Raw genomic sequence first — 19,434 nt, forward strand, 5'->3', positions numbered from 1 at the left:
CCCGGCCCGGCGCCCCAGCCCGTCCGCGCGGCGCCCACCTGCCGCCCCGACGGGAGCCTTGCGGCCGCTGCCCGGAGCCGAGCGCCCACGGCACCATGAGCCCCCGCTCGTGCCTGCGGTCGCTGCGACTCCTCGTCTTCGCCGTGTTCTCGGCCGCCGCGAGCAACTGGCTGTAAGTCGGGCCGGGGACTGGGCGGGCGGGGCGGGTCCCGGGACAACAGGCGTAGGGGGCTCCCGGCAGGTGTCTCAGCCGTGGGACCCGAGGATCGCGCTCCCGCCGGTTCCTCCTGCCAGCCACCACCACTGTCCGGACTTCCCTCTGGAGGTCCCGGGACCCCTGCTGCCCGAGTCCGGCTTCCCTGCCCGGAGCAGCAGGGCTGGCAGCACGTCTGCACCCGGAGGTTGCTCTGGGTGCTCGAGGGCGCGAGGGGGTGCGAGCGCGGGGCGGTGGCCCCGGAGCGGTGTGAGGCGCAAACCCGCGGGCTGACAGGTCTCGGAGGGAAAGTGTCCCGGGCATAATAGCAGGTTAATCGCGGGGAGTCTAAGCGCGAGCTCCTCGCGCTGCGCCGCGCCGCGCTGCGGGCTGAGCTGGAGGCGTGCAGGGACCTGTTTCTGCTTGGGGGGCGGGAGCCAGACGTAGAAGTCGAGGACCGGGGCGCCGAGCCTCTGAGAGCCCGCAGGCTGGCTCTGGCTGCTCCTCGCTGTTCCCTGAGGCCGGGAGAAACTTCTCCCAACCTTTAATAAAGAAGGCGACAGCCCCCATCCACCTCCTAAGAAAGAAGGGGGTGGTAACCGCTAGTGACCTGTGTATTTCTCCCTGACTGGGTCTGCGCTCGGGAGGATCCCTGGGAAGGCGAGCTAAGGAGTTGGGCTAGTGACTTAGAGAACAAGGAACCAGACCTTAGACTCCTTCATCCCTCCTCGGTGACACTTCCCTATGGCCCAGGCTTAACCCTGGCCCCAACTTCTCCTGCCCAGAGCTCTGCTGCCTTCCACTGTGGGCAGCCAGTGGGGAGCCAAGCTCCAGTATTGATCTGAAAAGCATGAGGTGGGAAGGGGGGGGATAGCCAACAGTGTAGCTGGGGTTTCCATGGAGACAGTGGGAAAGGAAAAATTCTCTCTGCATCAAGACCAAAGAACAAATATCTCCCATGAAATTGCCCTGAGTGTCCAGTGGCTGTTGCTATGAGGTCATTGTGGCCAGCCAGGGCCCTGGAGACTGGAAAGGAGTGTGTTCGTTGGGGTCAGAGCCACCCAGAGCTTGGGAGACTGAGGTAGGTGATGTGGAATTCTCCCAGCTGTTCCGAGAGAGCTCGCGATTCCTCTGAGGCCCAAAGTGGCTGCAGGGCTTTTGTTTTTCCTGGAGTCTTAATTTGATTAACACTTCAGGGGCAGTGGCAGAATGGACGGAAACCAGGGCACAGTCATCAACACCCCCCCCACCCCTCCACTTCTTGCAGAATGCCCCCTCCCACAGCGAGGCCTGGGTTGCAGACCTGAGGAAGGGAAGCACTTTGGACTTGAAGGAGTCTGGGATCTCTGGAGTTGCCTCTTCAATAGATAGGCTTAGAGGTCTGAGCATCAGGAGAGATTAGAAATGCAACTGACCTGCCCAACACTATGCAGTACAAAAAAAAAAAAAAAAAGAAAAGCCGAAGAAACAGAGGGAAGTGTGTGAGCCAGGCCTGCAGCAAACACAGAGACAGCTGCCACAGAAAGGACAGAAAGGCCCTCCGAAGCTCCTGCCTCTTCAACTCCCTTTATAGATGAAGAAACTGAGGCCCAGAGAAGGGAGATAGTTACCAAACTGAGGACGGAACCCAGATGCTTTAGTTTCCAGACAAGGATAATCTATTTCTTGCCTGAGGCTGTCCTGAAGTTGACCCAGTACACCCAGGTAGAATTCCCCCCCCCCCCCCTCCCGCCATGTCCACCACGCCCCGTCCCAGCTAGGGAGGCAACCCCAGCTTCAGGTCTTGCAAAAAGCATGGGGAATTCCAGAGCTCAGTTCTTGAGTCTTGCGCCTGCACCGTGGGGGGTGGGTGAGGAGGGGAGGCCTGGGCTTGGGGAGGTTGGCAAACCTGTTCTCTGTAACTGGGATGGCTCTTGTTGCCCTGCAGCCTGGCTCTAGACAACCCGGTTCACTCCTGTTCCACCAGGGCTCCGAGAGCCAGCTCAAGGAGACAGGAGGAAGGGGCTTCCCAGGACCCTACCGAACTAGAGAAGCTCTGAAGGGGAAGAGACCCCAGGCACACACACACCCAAACTGGGATGACTAACTTAACCACTTCCATCCTTAGCTGGAAACAGGACTAGCCCTTAGGGAAACAAGTGCCGTAGCCTAGGCTCCCAGCAACTTGGGGCTGCATACAAGGCACAAGAGAAGCCACAGCTGGGATGGGTAAGACCATGTGCCTGCTCCTTGGCAGAGGGGAGCTCCTCAGCCTGGAGGCTGGAGAACAATGACTTAATGATGTTCATCACTCACTGCACTGTCTGAGTCCTCACCGCATTGGAACCCATTTTATAGATTTGAAGACTGAGGGCCACAGAGGTAACCCAGAGCTACTTAGCCAGTAAATGGCAGAGCTATCTGACTCAAGTCAGCCTCCTGAAGCAACAGCTTGGGGTTGGCAGCTGTCCGTTCAGGCATGCTGGTGGCACCGTGTCTTTTTCAAGGGTGAGCCAAGGGCCATTTGAGATGGCTTGCTGCCAAGCCTGCCAACCTGAGTTCCATCCCTAGGACCCACATGGTAGAAGGAAAGAACCAACTCCTGAAAGTTGTCCCTTGACCCTCTACACACATGTGCATGATCATGCAACCCACATAATATAATATAATATAATATAATATAATATAATATAATATAATATAAAAAGGCCAGGCGGTGGCGGCCCACGACTTTAATCCCAGCACTTGGAAGGTAGAAGCAGGCAGATCTCTGTGAGTTCAAGGTCTACAGAGCGAGTCCCATAACAGACAGGGCTATACAGAGAAACCCTATCTCAAAAAAACATAAATAAATAAATAAATAAATAAATAAATGTGCAAGGGGGGAAAGCCAAGCCACAAGCCTCTCCTGAAGGAGAGCTGGTAGCATATGCCAAGGGGTGAGCCCTGGATAGACCTAGGGGTGGCTTCCTGTCCAAGGTGGACTGATAGCTGGCTGCAGATCCTGGGCTGTGATGTCTCCAGACACCAGCCTGCTAGAGAAGCCAGGGGTGCCTCCGCCTGCAAGCGCTGGGCAAAACAGAACCAGGAGCTAGGAGAACTTCACAGCCTGAGGCTGGGCAAGCCCAGAGAAGCTGCGTGCTGTGGAGTGGGCTGGTGTCTGGTACACAGACGAAGGTGGCAGCTCGTGCAGCTCCTATGGCAGAAGGAGGAGTGGGGGACACACCATCCATGGTAGAAGGCCTGTGCTTGCACGCGAAGAACCTCTGCCTCTTAGCTATGTCTGAGTCATGACCCAGCACCAAGTCTACATCAGGGGGTCAGGGACAGTTGGGCTCAGGTCACAGTTCTGCACTACACGCTGTGCGCCCTCGAGTGGGCTACGTCTTTCCTCTGGGCTATTAGCCTCAATAGCTTATTCCAAACCCCAAATGGAAGAACTGAAGCTGGAAAAGCTGAGGTTTCAGGAGCAGAGGCTGATGAGCACTGAGCAGAGGGCTTTACAGAACCTCACTGAATAAACCAAGAAACCCCCCCGCTAGCTCAAAGAGATCTAGGACAGACGGCCCAGGGTTTCAACCCCAGCTCTACCACCATCCAGCTGAGGGACCTTGGGCTAGCCTCTACTCTCATCTGTAAAGTGGTGCCTAAGGGCACAGATGGCTCACAGTGGTGTGCTGGAGGAGTAAGCCCATGCATGAGACAGGCAAGGCACAAGGCCAGGCATGCTGGTGGAGATGGAAGCCCGGCAGCTGCCAGAGGCTGGGTTCCACAGCCACTGAGCTGCAGAGCTGTCTTTATCTATAGGGATGACAGAAGGAATGAGTGTTTGGGGTACTCCATTATTATCCCAAATAATGCTGACCAGATCTTATAGTTCTACATAGAGAGGAGTTCAGGCTACCCCCTTGCCTGTTCTTCAGTAGCCTACCAGAGCCCACAGATCCATGCGTGGCTTGCAGGCATCCTGCTGGCCAGCTGACACACTTTGGTGTCACTGGGGGAATAAAGAGAGGTGTCAAGTACCTTACTGGCTCCAAGTCCCCACAGGTACTTGGCATCCTTGAGCCAAGCTCACTCATGCCTATTTGCCCAGGCGGTGGCAGAGTGAGGTGTGACTCTCCAGTCCAGGCATGGGTAGAGCCAACCCCATAGGTAAAGAAGTGGCCTGTCCTCCCAGGAATGTTTCATTGGTTCCCCTCCCTCTTTAAATAGCAGAAGCACATGTCCTTGGAGCCTCTCCCACGACTCCGGGTAGTGAGTCACAGTCATTAATGTACGCTAAGCACTTTATAGTTTATGCTGGGACCCCTCGACACCTTGGGATGTGTTTCAATACGTCTCTTCTCAACACCCGAGAGTATTTAACAGGATATGAGGCCTTTATCCACTAGAAACCATGAGTACACACTTCACCCCTTGCCAGCTGATGCCCCAAGTCCCCCAGGCACACCTGATGAATGGATGTTGCAGGCATTTTACACATACTATCCTAAAGCCTTCCCTCCCCTCCCAGGATGGAGGTCTGGAGGAAGCAGGGCCTGAACCAACTCCAAGTCTCAAGGTCTGAGCTATGTAACTGTAACCACCTTCTACTACATGTGACTTGGTTATATGGTTTCTAATGCTTGGGAGTGGGGTTAAGGCTCTGGTAAACACCTCTGAGTGTCCCTCTAGTGCCTGGTACATACTTGCCTAGTTATGGGTACTCGGTCACCAGTGGATCAGTGAAAGAGGGGCGCAGTCACTGAGGGTTGGAGGCCTGGAGTAGGAAGTCTGTTTCTACCTTCCTCCAGCTCAGGTGATACTGAAAATCCTGCAGCAGGACAGATCTGCAAGCTGGGTCCTTCCTCACTAGCTAGAGCAGAGCATCCCAGCCAGCCTGAATCTTTCCCACCCCTCCTCAGGGGGGGGGGGGCTGGGGGGGGGTGGAGGCAGGACCAGGCTCTGCCTGAGGGGTTTGCTCAGGCAGCAGCCGGGACCCAGCTGTCTGCTATGGTTTGACTTTCTTCCCTCCACCCTGGATTAGCCATTGAGCAACTCAGCAAGTATCTGACAAGACAGTGCTCCCCAAACCTGTTGAAACTCGCCCAACCAGGGCCCTGTGGGTGCGCTCACTCGGGAAGCTGAGTCTCTGCACCAAACCTCTGGCTCTTCTTCCTTCCTGGGGGAGGAAGGACTCAAGCTGAACCAACTAGGCACAGGTTAATGGGGGAGGGGTTGCTGGCAAAGGTGATAGCACCCGCCTTTGGACCCTCCAGTCACCCCTCTGTTCCCAGCTAGTCTGCAAGAGGTGTTCCTAGTTTGCTCTGCAAGCAGCTGGGAGGAGGAGCCGAGCCGCGACCTATAGTTGCTTCCCAGATTTCCACAAGAGTTGCCAGGTTTTATCTCTGAGTCCCAAGCTGCATCTTCAGTGATTCAGCCAGCCTGAGGGGAAGCTCACTCCCTGCTGTGACCCAGCCAGTCCCCTTTCTCCTGCAACCCCTCTCAGCCTCCCCCATTTTCTGGCAAACTGGAAACCAAGCTATGTTTTAGAGGTTCCCCCTCCAAGTCAGAACCCCTACAGCTCCTGGAAGGGACTTGGTCTTCACAGAGAGCAGGGGAGTGGGGAGGAAAGAAGGGAGGAACTATCCTGCCCTTGTCCTAGGGAGGTTCCTCCCACCCCGGACAGCTCACAGGCAACCTTGGAGGGGCCTGCTCTCTGCAGGGGATTGTTGATACCACAGAGAGGAGCCTCTGATTTGCTGGGACTCTATTCCCGGCAGCAGCCTACAATCCCAGAAAGACAATCCCAGGAGTTTCTCTCCCAAACTAGAGATAGCAGAACACTCCCTCCTGAGTCACAGTACCCCGCTGCCCTGGCACCCTCATCCCCCAGCTTTAAAGATGAATCACTGTTGGGGAAGGTCTCAGGGACCCTGAGCTACCAAACAAGGGAGTGGTGGGCTTGCCCCTGGACAACATGCCTGGCACCTACCGGCATCAGTGCTGTCCGTGCTGGACTCAGAACCCCACAGCAGATTCATAGCAAGGCTAGAATTCCAGCCCAAGTCTCTTTCTCCTCAAACCTTGCCCCGTGCCTGATGAACAGAAAAGTTGAGCACAGGATATAGAGAGGAGACCTGGGAGGGTCTCTGCTGCCAAATTAGAGGCCAGGTGAGGTCAGGAGGTGCCTTAAAGCTGACACCCACTCACTCCAGCAAGACACCTGACTCAAGGAGAGAAGACAAAATGTTACATCCTTGCACACAGTGTGGGGCCATCCAGGTTCAAGGCTTAGTCTTCTTGGCTCTGAGGCAGCTATTTGCTCCTCTTTGGAAGATGGAAAACGGAAAACGAGAGAAGAAACTGACCCACTCAATTAGGAGGGACCTCAAGAGTTCAAAGCTAGCCTCAGCTACATAGTGAATTTAAGGCTGTCCTGGGCTATATGGCACGGTCTTTAAAGGGGAGGAGGGATAGAGCATAGTGGTAGAATGCTTGCCTAGCATGTATGAGCCCTAGCTTCAGTCCCCTAGAGTGTGAGGATGGATAGATAGATAGATAGATAGATAGATAGATAGATAGATGATAGATAGATAGATAATCCAAAAGAAAGGAAGGTCTGAGCTTCTGGGGTCAGGGGTAGGAGGAGTCAAGGATCCTAGGAAACAGAAAAAGTGAGCCCCAGAAGAGACCAGCATCTCTCTCCAGCTGACTAAACAAACATGGGGCCTACCATAGTTCGCCTTGGCCTTCAGAGTCCTATCAGGCTGGGAAGAAGACACGACAGAAGCAGCCCCCAACCCCAGAACAGAGTGACTCCAGTGCCCGGCCCCTCCCCCCACTGCCTGCCCGCCATTGGTTATACCTCCTTCCGGTGACCTCAATGGCTCCAGAGACCACAGACACAGACAACACTGCACACTAGAGCCATGGAAACATTTATTACCACAACATCCTTCACTCCCAATAGTAGTTCAATACCCCTGCCGTAGATAAAAGTCTCGGGAAGAATCTGTCCAGGGAAGAATACAGCCACCTTACTCAGATCTGATGACACTGAGGGGTCCTGCCCTCCAAGCTCCAGGGGCCATTTTTGGAGCCTATGAGTCTGCTCCCAACCCCAGAAGTCAAAAGGCCTCATTTTCAAGTCCTCACCCCCAGTGGAGCCTTGGAGCCCTAATGCCTTCTTCCTAGAGAGGAGACATAAGGGGAGGGACACCCTGCTCTGTGGTGACTTGGCTATGCAGTGGCATGTGATGACACAGGTGACAGGTGTGGGAGGGGCCGGGCTTCAGATCATCTCCTTTCCCAGTCTCCAAGTTCCCTGGGCATACTTGAGCTTATTCTGGACAGGGGTAGCCAGCTCCTGATCTCCTTGAGAAGCCAGTCTCTCCTCACCGCCCTTCACCCCCGATCCCGGAAGTGTCAAACTGAGAGCTAAACAGAGCTAGAAGCACTGGGGACCACATCTCCGACTCTGAAAACGTACCTGGAGAGTCTTTCTGAAGTCTACAGTTTAAGTCATACCAAAGTGATCCACCATTCCCCTGGAAGGGGGCAGAGCTGAAACAAGGCCAGGGCCTGGCTCTGTGGGGACAGAGAAGGTCCAAACAAAGACAGACAGGCACAGAGTCCCATAAGGTCCAACTTGGGGGTAAATAGAGAGTACAGGGCAAGGAGGGCAAGGAGAGTAAAGAGGGTCATGGAGAGAGTCTACCTCCTACAGTAAGAACAACTGGTCTCCCCATTTTACAGATGAGTACATTGAGGCCAAGCCTCCAAGATGTTCACTAACTTGCTTTGAGTGACACAGGGATAGGAGTCTGACCCACGTCATTTGCCCGCAGAACATTCTGCCTGCCCAGAGGAGGGGCAAAGGTCTCAAGGACAGGCCACTATGGTGGTCGGTACAGCAACCACTCAAACTGGTTAAAGAAATAGTGGACAGTTTGAATGGTTGGTTGTGTAGCAAGGGTCCTGGGGAGCCGCACATCCCTCCCTGTTTCCTAAGAACACTGCCCTAGATGGAGTCTGTGCCCCTTGCTTCTCTCTCTGTGTCCCCTGGCGGAAGGCTGCTCTGGCTTATGCACTGCTTCCTTTGGGTACCCCCTTCTGCCAACTTGGCCTCCTTCCTCTCTCGTATGGAGGGCACAACTACTCCTGAGGAGTCTCTAAATGTGGCCTGGGCAGGCAGGGAGGCCAAAGGGAGGGGGCAGAGAGGCCTGGGCTGGTGTCCCAGCCCCCACCTGGACACTGTAGGGCCAGGACCAGCGCCACTGACCTGCTTGGCTCCCCACCACGGCCTCTCTTTCCCAGCCCCTCTCCTTTAGAGTCCAGGGAGCACCAGGGAGGAGCCACAGAGGTGTGGATTAGCCTCTCCAATTTTGTATATTTTGTTTAAAAAAGCAAGCAAACCTGGAAAAGCTTGGGACAAGCCCAGCTAATTTTAGTTTCTAATGAAAACAGCAGGTGGCTGAGAGGATCTGATCTCCCTGGCAGGGCCAGGGCCCTCCGGCCTCTTAGCAGGCTGAAGGCACAGAGGGGAGGGCTCCTGGGAGGAGCCTGCAGGACCCACAGGCCCCATTTGAGAAACTGGGCATGAGCTGGCCAGCGGCTGCAGCAGGGGCAGCCTGGGCTGGTGGGGTAACCTGATCAATGGCACGGCCATGGCTGGAGCCCTGGGTGGCCAGAGCAGCAGGTGACAAATTGCTAAGCCTGTGCAATAGCAGGAGGGAGCCTAAACAGGACAGGCTGTGAAAGCAGGGATGGTCAGCCTCAGACAGACAGCCCAGGGGCAGCCGACACCCATCAGGCCCTGGCTCTGCCTCTTCCAGAAACGGCTGTGCAGTGGATATTTGAGCCCGACCCAGCTCCCGGGTCAGTGAATGGCACACGTGTCTCTGGGGGAAAGGTTGAGCCACCGTAGAACACTGGGAGGGACCACAGAGGCCATCCACCCCCATCTTCCTCTCTCACCTCTGCTCTTCTGCCATAGGGGTGGGAGAGCATCAGGATAGAGCCCCTAGCCAAGCTGCAAATATTCCTGAATACCTTCTGTGTGCCATGCCCTGTGTGAGGCTTGAAGGGATGCAGCCTGAAGAGTCAGCTCTCCAGCTGTCCAGTGAGGGGCAAATCCCCAGGCAGAGAGAGACGGGGTAGAGTTGAGAGCCAAGAACTGTCTACTGCTAGATAGCTATGGGACTTACAAGTTGTTACGCCTCTGTGGGCCTTGGTTTGCTTTGTTCATCTGTGAAATAAGGTCAGGTACTTGCCAGGCTCCGGGATAAGCAAGTGGCATGAGAACAGGCTACAGCCACTGAGGACTGGGCTGCCAACCCTCTCCAGTTTATGCCAGCTCTGGCACCCGCCAGGCAAACTCCTGGGGTCTCAGAGAGCAGGAGCAGAGATGGCCAGGCCTCCCATACATGGGAGGGGCAGCTGTTGTGTCCAGTAAAGGCAGGACTGGGAGGTGGGCACGGGTGCTGTGACAAGCAGTTTCTCGTCATCTTCCTGGATGCTGTCCCGTTGACTCATGGCTATGGCAGCCGGGCAGTGTCTCTGCCACTGTCGTTCCGGCCAGTCTCCCTATTACATTCAGAGCCTGAGGGAGGAATGTTTAGTTCCTCGAGTCCATCTCTCTCTTTTGGTGGCATGGGACCGACAGCCCTCTTCTGCCACCAGAAGGAGAGAATTCGAACTCTGATAGTGGGAAAGGCTGCAAAGACACAGCAGCTAACTCACTGTGCCGATAGCCAGTGCTGAGTAGAAGGGGACTTGCCACATGTCACAATGAACTGATGGTTTGGCCAGACCTCCCTACCTGTTCTTGGCTGGAGATTTCAGCCCCTGAATGCCTCCCTGCAACAGAGGCCGGGTGAGACCCAAGCCAGCCATACCCAACCTGCTTAACTTACAGGGAGGAAAAGAGGTCTAAATACGGTTAGGCAAAATATATGCCCCTGAGTCTTAGAGGGATTGGGGTGTCTACCCTTTTCTGAGAGTCCTCGCCTGAGTGGAGACAGGAAAATATCCAATGGTAGGTTCAACTGCTTGACTCTTCAAGGAAGGACACAGTGGCCACCAGTGTCCTGGCCCACCGCCAGTAGCTGAGCTCTTGGCGCCCCCTGCAGGTCAAGTGTGACTTTGTGGCTGAGGTTCTGCAGGAGACCCCCTTCAAATGGGAAGGGAAGCAAGGAGCACTCAGGCAGGGCTGAAGCCAAGGTCGCCATTTCCAGATGTTCCCTTCTCCTAATGCTTAACATACCTTTCTCCTTTCTAAGAGACTCAATCTACACAGATTGGTCAGAGTGCTAGTCTGGGAATACATACCCCAGGACCTAGGGAGATGGCTCAGTCTGCAAAGTGCATGCTGCCAAGTATGAGAACCTGACTTTGATTCCCAGAACCCCTGCAAAAGGCCAGACCTGTTAGAGAGGCAGTGGGGGCTGGAAGGGGTCCTGGAATGAATGCCACAGTAGGTTGATCTGTCTGGCTCAGAGACTACCCATCTCCTTTGGTCCACTGGTGCTGCCAGGGTCAGCTCCTAAGATGAATCCAGCCAAGCCAGGTGCATTAGCACAGCGTGCCATGTTTCATCCTCACAACAACCCTTTGGAATAAAAAGCCACGATTCCAGTATGGATAAGGAAAGCTAGGCTCAACTTTATAGCTGGGGGCTTGAGGAGAGGACTCTTCTCTGGGAGCCAAGACTACAGTGTAGATAGGGATGTCCTAGTCTGAGCCTTCTAGAACTTGGTAGAAACATCACAGATAATTTTTCAAGACTATTCTCTAGGCCAGTGGCTTCCCAGCTGCTCCTCCTCAAGCTATGGTCAAAGCTCAGAGCATAGTGACCGTATCTGAGGTGAAACCCAGGCACCCGTGCTCTCTATCACCCCACAGATGACCTCCAGGGGCAGAGAGGCCCAGCCTGCACCTCACCCAGCATGCTTTGTTGGAACAAACCCAGTTCTCAGATGCTTCTGCCCAAACCGTCAGTCTCTAAGTCACACAGAATCTAGCCAAGGGTTATAGAGTCAAACAAAACAAAAGTTCTGCCTCTCATGAGCTGTGAGCCTTATACGCAAGAGCAGGAGATGAGACAGCACCCTGAACCCTGGGTGTGGGAGGAGAAACGCAGGCATCAGGGCAGCCGTGTATCACATCCAACCGCTGCCCTCAGGTACCTGGCCAAGCTGTCATCAGTGGGCAGCATCTCTGAAGAGGAGACGTGCGAGAAGCTCAAAGGTCTGATCCAGAGGCAGGTGCAGATGTGCAAACGGAACCTCGAGGTGATGGACTCAGTGCGCCGCGGCGCCCAGCTGGCCATTGAGGAGTGTCAATACCAGTTCCGGAATCGGCGCTGGAACTGTTCCACACTGGACTCCCTGCCTGTCTTTGGGAAGGTGGTGACACAAGGTGAGGAGGAGTTGTTCTGGGGACTTGGGCTATCTGTGTGCAACCCTGGGTGTCTGGGGAAATGATATCTCTAGGGCCAGGCCCATCTAGGATGGTTCAGGAGCAGGGGCAGCACAATTAAGCACACTAGGTAGAGGGCAGGAGGAGGTCAGACAATGGCCTGTGATCACAAAGCACTCTTGAATGCAGCTGGTCCAGACGTAGAAGCTGGAGTGGTCCTTATTTTCCAGAGGGAGAAACTGGGGCTCTGAGAAGAGACAGCCTCAGGCTCCTCAGAGGATGAGCAGAGTCAGGCTTCACCCTGGGGTGCTCTGCTCACCTTGCCATTGAGACTTGGGTCCCGGAAGCCATTTGTGCATGTGATAAGTCTACAGAACACCTCATGTAGCCAGCTCCTGTCCTCTGGGGCTCACAGTCCATCAGGGACCAGACACTCTACCGCAGCATGGTGGAAGCAGCTCACACACCTGTGGCACTGACCATGGGCCAGGCATTATTCTAAGGACTGTGAGAAACACAACACTAACACGCCAGCCCTTTGAGTCAGATGTCTACGTAACAAGTGAGGAACGGAGGCCCAAAGCAGCTATGTCATTTGCCTAGGGTCACAGAACTAGAGAGTGGCAGGATCTGAATGTGTGCCAGGCAGGGGATGAAACTGTCACTCCCAATAAATACAGGAGCAACAGAGCAGGAAGTTGGGGGTCTCACCTTGCCAATACTGGGTACTATAGAAAGGCTTTTGCAAGGAGATGAAGCCCCAGCTGAGACTGGTAACATGAGAGCCAAATGCAGGTGAGCCAGGGCCAAGCAGGGGTTCTGTGGAACTGGAAAGTTCCTGCTGTCCAGGGAATGCTGAAAGCCAGCTGCTTTTCTACCTCCTGAGCAAGAAGCTGACATTTCTGAGACACCAAGTTGTTGGGGCTCTTTGACTCGCTCACGCTGCAGGAAGGGGCTGCCTGGGCCAACCTTTGTCTTGGCACCTGTGGGTCTGGACATCCCTGGCTGCTAGGCCTGTGGCAGACCGTTTGGATGCTGTTGGAAACCAACTGTCATTGAAATTTGGAAGCCATTCTCCTGGGAGCTGGCAGGGGCTGGCAGGCATGAGCACATTTGGCATTGCTGATCTCTGCTGTTCTGAGAAAGAGACAGATACCCAAGGAGCAGCCCGCTGGTAAAGTCTGCTGGTGCCCAGGGCCCAGAGCTCTACTGGTGAGGTCCAGAGCCATCCTTCCTAAAGACATTGTTCTCAGGACATCCCTTTCACATAGTAGGTGTTCCAAGTATCCTCTAGTGAGGGATTCCCTACCTTCTCAGTGCTGCAAACCTTTAACACTGTTCTTCATGTTGTGGTGACCCCCAACCGTAAAATTATTTTGTTGCTACTTCATAATTGCAATTTTGCTACTGTTATGAATTATAATGTAAATATCTGACATGCAGGACATTTGATATGGGACCCCTGTGAAAGGGTCATTCAACCCCAAAGGGGTCATGAGCCAGGCTGAGAACCACTGCTCTCAGGGACTGGCAGATAGGTCAACAAGGTTTCCCATGCTGGGCTGTCACACCCCTGTCTCTTTGCACATTCTATGTCCTCCCCAACACCCAACCCCTTCTCCACCAGCTAAGCAGCCCCTACTCAGCCCTTCCCTCTGCCCCAGCCCTTCCCTTTGAGATCTATGCCTTTGCAATGTCATTTCTTTTAAGATATTCTCTTACTAGCCCAGGCTAACCTTAAACTTGGTAATCTTTCTGTCTCTGTCTCCCAAGTCCTTAGCTGACTTACAGGCCTCTATATTCTTTATAAAGGGTATATTTTGTATTTTTCTTTCTTTCATATAATTCCATATTTTAAAAAAAAGTTGCAGGGTGTGATTTCTAGATACTTGTTTTTAGGGCCACTGGACACTTTAATATAGCTGACTTGCAACTATGTATCCAGATGTATATCACATTACTTTATACCTCCACACTGAAGCGTGACAACTTCCTGCCCATCCCCCTCTTCTCCACCACTGCATCCTCAGGCAACAGTGATAGCCCAAGTACCTGTCTCCTGGGATACCTCCAATCCTGGCACAGAGGACAAACAGTGGGTGTCAGCTAGTGATGGAGGCAGATCAGGACAAGGACGTGAAAGGGCAAGGGGAAGGAGCCTTGACTGGTGAGTGCCAGCCAGAAGCCAGGACAGACCTCGGGAATAGTTTGCCTTTCTCACCTGTGGGCAAAGCCAAAGAAGGGACTACTAGCCCTGTCCCCCCTGGGGGATAAAAGAACCCTACCAGACCAAGCTGTTCTAGACTAATGTCTGAGTGGCCTGGTCAAGTGTCCCTGTCTCTTTAGAGCTAAGCCAAGGCCTTAAGGACCTTAAGACCAGGCTGGTCACAATAGGCAGACATCAGTGGTATCTGGGGGATATGTCTGAACTCATCCCCCACTCCACCCACCCACACACACCTTCCTCCATTTTGTATTTGGGTTTTTTCACAAGTAAAGTTCCTCCTAGAACATTCTTACCTGGTCAGTCTCCACTGAGCCAGGGGAAAAGGACTCATCACTTCAAGCACAGGCTTGGCTCTGGAGCCCCAGAAGTTGAAGGACAGCGGGAGACTTCATCCCTCTGGGTCCTTGCCTGTCCCATCCATAACTCTTAGAGCTGTTGCCAATATTCAATGACTTGTGCAGTAAGTACTTTATATAAGCCCTGACCCGAGAGAGGGCTGGCTAGCATCCTCGGCAGTGACTACCAATCTGGCAGACGTCTTGTCCCCAGCTCTCAGGAGGCAGTCTTAGCAGATGTCTACATACATGAGTTACCTGGTTGTGGTAGTGACTTCAGGCATACAAGGGGACAGAAAAGATCCTCTTTTGGGTCCAGACTGTAGCCAGTGAAGAAAGGAGTGTCATGTGTTGGCCTATCCTGTGCTATCTAGCCCAGATCATCCTCAGAGCAGCTCTGAGTTTATGTCATTCCCAACTTACAGCTGAGAAGTCTGAGGGAGCCAAGGGTGGTGGTGACCCAGATCCTGTCTCTGCCAGCTCTGAGAACTTGGGCAAGGACCGTGCCCTCTCTATAACTCAGTGTCCTTCCTAGAAAGTGGGGACAAACCCAGGACCCACCTGCTGAGATCCTGGAGAGTGCACAGGGCAATGATGGAGCCGTGCCCATTCCCTGGCCTCCATCGGGACACCCACCTGGTGCCCAAAGGTCGCCACACCCAGGGCCTCCTCGCCAACCCAGCTCAACTGCAGCCAGTTCTTCCCCAGCTCCAGCTCCTTTCTGCTGGATTGGCTTCCCTCCCACCATCTGGAGAGATGTCACCATGACGTGTTCTTGGGCCTTGAGTCACACAGTCTCTCTCCGGTCCCCATTTTGCCATGTCTTGCTGAAGACAAGCCTTGTGTTTTCAAGAGAGCAACCTGAGATTGTGTGAGTCCAGAAAGGATCAGCACATAGAAAGACCCACCCCCACCCCCGCACACAGTGGTCCTCAGGAATAACAGCTATTGGGCCTATAGGGTTGCTTCGAACTCTCAACTCCAGGCATCTCTTAGCCCCTTAGAAATGACTGCACTGAAGGCAAACCTAAGGGACACATAGGACTCAGACCTGTGCAGCCAAGATTTGGGGTACTCTGGGAAGAAAACCAGCAGAAGGGAGTTGCAGGTGTGGGAAGGGAGCCTGGCAGGGTGGCAAGGGAAGAAAGCCACAGGGTGGGCACTTAAGAGTTCTGCCTTCCTCTGGTCCAGGATAGGAACAAGCAAAGATGCCTCCCTCCTACAACTACAGCATGACCGAGGTGAAGTATCTGTCACCTCCCCAGGATACCCCACTGTGGCACTCCCAGACCCACCATAATGCCCTTCTGCCACTAAACAGCCTCTGGGGGAAATCAGGTCCTGCTGGGTCCTCTTCCAGAGACCAAGGCTTCCAGCCTGGGTACCTGGGAAGCCACAGGGGCCACACTACTGAAGCTGAGTGGCTGGAACCCAGAGTCAGTGAGAGAAGACTGAGTTCAAATTCTGGCTATCCCAAATCCTAGCTGAGGAACATTGGGCGGGCTGCCTCGCCGCTCAGTGATTCACTTCTATTCTATCGTGAACAGCTCTACCTCAGCTAGTGTGCTAAGTGCTCAGACAATACCTGCACATAGTAGGCTCTCTGTGAGCTGTAGCTTTGGTTAATAAGGTCTTGGAGAGCCTCTTCCTTCGTTCAGTCACTCAGAAAATGATGATGACCTCAGTTGACCCAGACAAATGAGAAGGTGGTTTCCCAAGCAACCTCACAGCGGGACTGGTACCCACTAAGAACCACTGGCACTAGGGGGCAGAGGTGAGCAAGAGCCAGGGTTGGACAGGGACTGCCTGGGCAGTTAAAAAAGCAAAGGGACCTCCTAGGGCAGAGGGTTAAGGCCACCCACTAGTCCAGCCCCATCTCCTGGGACTTCCCTTCCCCCTTGGTCTTTGGGGCAATGATTTGTGCTGGTTCAGGCCTGGAAATACCAGAAATACCAGAAGCTGAAGTTGTCTCTCTTTGGGCGGCCACAGTATAAAACCAACCAACATAAGCCTGCTATTAACCTCAATTAGCTTGGAGAAGATTCCATCCCAGACTGTCGAGGCCCCATTGCTCCAGCCAAGCCCCTCAATGCAGGCCCAAAATGGCCAAGCAGCGAGTGGGCAGTGGAAAGGACCGTGGGTGGTACTCCCTGCTTAAGAACTGCACTGAGAACAGGCTGTCCTGCGTGTTGGGGGCTAAGCTGCCTCCTACTCCAGCGCCCAGGCTCGGCTGCCTCTGTCCACAGACCAGCACAGTGGAGGTGACTGTTTTCATCTGACCATGGTGACTGCTCCCTAGGGCGGTTGGGAGCACAAGTCTGGGTGTTGCAGAGGTAATTGCCAACCACGGGCCTAAAGCCTGCCCCCACCACTCTTGTGGACACAGACCCTGCATCTAAAGACAGAAGGCCAGCCACAGCACACAGAGGCCCTCACAGGGTCTTGGATAGGAGGAGCAAGGCCCACTGTCTGGTCACACACCCAGCCGGCACCGATGCTCCGCTCACACACTGCCCCAGCTCACCCCCAAGAAAGAGACTCCACAGGAGCTACACCCCAGGAACAGTTCCTAAGAGGATAAAAACGTCCATTCAGGCAGGGGAGGAGGGCTGTCACCAAAATAGAACTGCTGAGCAGCTGTGGGCAAGAGATGCAACCACGACAGAGAGGCGGGCAGACCTGTGCTGCAGACTCCTGTCTCTAGCACCTGATCGTGGGACTGGGACGGGCTTGTGTGCAGTGCCCTCCCTACCCCCAGTCAGCAGGAGGGGCCCGGTACTAGGAGCTGCCAATACTATGGTTTGTTCTTCAGGTCTCAAGGAAGCAGGAGACATTGTGAGCTGTAGGGCTAGCCTGAGGAAGAACTCAGGCTGGGTCACAAGGGGGAACTTAAAGCCCAGGGAATAGTTCAACAATGGGGCAGAGCTGGGGTGGCAGAGTGGCTGCGCTCCTTCACAGTGCTATAGCCATCTAAACTCCCCAGACTGTCACAAAATGCCATGACTGTCCCTTGCCTTCTGGAGGAGGAGGCGGGGAAAACAGCATTCTTCGGGAGCTGAGTGATCAGACCCTGAAGCCAGGCTGTCTGCTGGCTCAGCCACGTGCTGTGGGACAGGCTGCCAAGCCTCTGTAAAATGGGGGTGACCATAGCGCTTGCCTCACCAGGCTGTTAGGAGGATGCACTGGTCCTCACGTGTAAAGGAGGTTCGGCTACTGGTCTGATCAGAACAAGGACCTACTGTGTGTTTGGCACCTGCCTTGTCCCTCCTTAGTGCCAGCATTCAGCAGCCCTCATACACCTCTCCCTATCTGCAAGGAAAATACAGATGTGGTGGGACCCCAGGACCTAGCCCTTTCCTCCCTCTGCCTCCCACAGGGACCCGGGAGGCGGCTTTTGTCTACGCCATCTCTTCAGCAGGTGTGGCCTTTGCTGTGACAAGGGCATGCAGCAGTGGAGAACTGGAAAAGTGTGGCTGTGACCGGACAGTGCACGGGGTCAGCCCACAGGGTAAGCACGTCAGTCCAAAGGGGAGGGCAGGGACCTATCCCTGGGCCCAAATTCACCCCAGAACTCTTTCTGCCCTCCACACCCCAGGCTTCCAGTGGTCAGGATGCTCGGACAACATCGCCTATGGCGTAGCCTTCTCGCAGTCCTTTGTGGATGTCCGGGAGAGAAGCAAGGGGGCCTCCTCCAGCCGGGCACTCATGAACCTTCACAACAACGAGGCTGGCAGGAAGGTAGAGTGGTACCAAGCCCATCAGCACCGGGGTAGGGCTGCATGGGCAGTGTCCCTAAAATGACCCCATGGTTACCGTGGAAGCTCATCTTCTCGTCCGGCACCTCTGTAGGCCAGGGGTTGGCAGTGGGGAGAGCAGATCCAGTCCTGTCCACTCAGACATCATATGCTCACCTGTGACCCCATCTGCCTTCCTGATGTCTACTCCCAGGGTCTCTGGAGATTCGACACAGTACTGTGCTCCTCAGGTCACCTGCCACTCACTCAAATGCCCTACACTGCCCTTCACCGTGTCCTCCAGCAACTCTAAGTGCCCCAAATGCAGGGACAGTACCTCATTGCTCTGTCCCCAACACCACTTGCCAGCTCAGCACAGCATCCAGTAGATATTTATACAAAAGAGGCACAACAGTGAACCCCTAGATACTGTGTCAGTCCTCCTGGCCACCTGTCGATCCCCGGGGGACCCTCCCCCTCCTCACTCCCCCTGACTGCCCCCCTCCCTCCTCCCCACAGGCCATCTTGTCACACATGCGGGTGGAGTGCAAGTGCCACGGGGTGTCGGGTTCCTGCGAGGTAAAGACGTGCTGGCGAGCTGTACCGCCCTTCCGTCAGGTTGGCCACGCCCTAAAGGAGAAGTTTGACGGCGCCACGGAGGTGGAGCCAAGACGAGTAGGCTCCTCCCGGGCACTGGTACCACGAAATGCACAGTTCAAGCCACATACGGATGAGGACCTGGTATACCTGGAGCCCAGTCCAGACTTCTGTGAGCAGGACATACGCAGTGGCGTGCTAGGCACGCGGGGCCGCACATGCAACAAGACGTCTAAGGCCATTGACGGCTGTGAGCTACTGTGCTGTGGCCGTGGCTTCCACACAGCACAGGTGGAGCTGGCTGAGCGCTGCGGCTGCAGGTTCCACTGGTGCTGCTTCGTCAAGTGCCGGCAGTGCCAGCGGCTTGTGGAGATGCACACATGCCGGTGACTGTGCCCGTCTGTGCCCAGGACCAGCTACCTGCGTGGCCCAGGGATGGCCAATAACTTAAACAGTCTCCCATCACCTACCCCAAAAGATACTGGTTGTATTTTTTGTTTTGGTTTGGTTTTTGGGTCCTCAAGTTATTTATTGCCAAAAAAAAAAATAGGCAGGCAACCCCAAGGGCACCAACCAGGGGCTCCCCAAGCCTGGGCCTTTGTGTGTGGCTGCCGCTGACCAAAGGGACTTTGTTTATGCCTCTGGCTGTCCACATTGACCACTGCTGACTACTCAGCTCTTGTCGGTGTCCATTTTTCTACATGTAGTCTAAAAAGTAGGTACTAAGGAGTGGCTGTAGACCCCACCATCCAGGGAAACAGATGGCCCAGTGGCAGGGATAGCAGTTCCATCCTGGTGGAATTTATATCACCTGCAGTAAAGGAACTTGCACCTCTCCACCCCACGTATACACAGGGACCACTAGGAGCCCTGGCTCTTAAGGTCCCTAGAAAGGGAATGGACAGATATCAGGTTAAAGGCTAAAAGGCTCTCGGCCCTCACATTTGCAGCTAGATTCCAGGCAAG

General features: G+C 54.5%; 1 protein-coding gene across 1 annotated transcript; it reads left to right on the forward strand.

Moving 5' to 3' along the window:
* Positions 1-8,823: 8,823 nt before the first annotated feature.
* Positions 8,824-19,143, forward strand: Wnt4 (Wnt family member 4). The gene is made up of 5 exons (XM_028760022.1): positions 8,824-8,855; positions 11,340-11,575; positions 17,514-17,645; positions 17,733-17,875; positions 18,391-19,143. The coding sequence occupies exons 1-5, from the start codon at positions 8,824-8,826 to the stop codon at positions 18,856-18,858; spliced, it is 1,011 nt and encodes a 336-aa protein (XP_028615855.1). The 3' UTR covers positions 18,859-19,143.
* Positions 19,144-19,434: the final 291 nt, after the last annotated feature.

The sequence above is a fragment of the Grammomys surdaster genome, unplaced genomic scaffold, assembly GCF_004785775.1.
Source record: "Grammomys surdaster isolate TR1022 unplaced genomic scaffold, NIH_TR_1.0 126313, whole genome shotgun sequence".
Classification (NCBI taxonomy): Eukaryota; Metazoa; Chordata; class Mammalia; order Rodentia; family Muridae; genus Grammomys; species Grammomys surdaster.

What these genes read in the sequence shown, in the direction of transcription:
- Wnt4 (XM_028760022.1), top strand. Translation starts at nt 8,824, where the DNA reads ATGGCTGGAGCCCTGGGTGGCCAGAGCAGCAG. An exon ending in CTGGGTGGCCAGAGCAGCAG is followed by an intron (nt 8,856 to 11,339) that starts GTGACAAATTGC and finishes CGCTGCCCTCAG; the next exon opens with GTACCTGGCCAAGCTGTCAT. An exon ending in TGGGAAGGTGGTGACACAAG is followed by an intron (nt 11,576 to 17,513) that starts GTGAGGAGGAGT and finishes TGCCTCCCACAG; the next exon opens with GGACCCGGGAGGCGGCTTTT.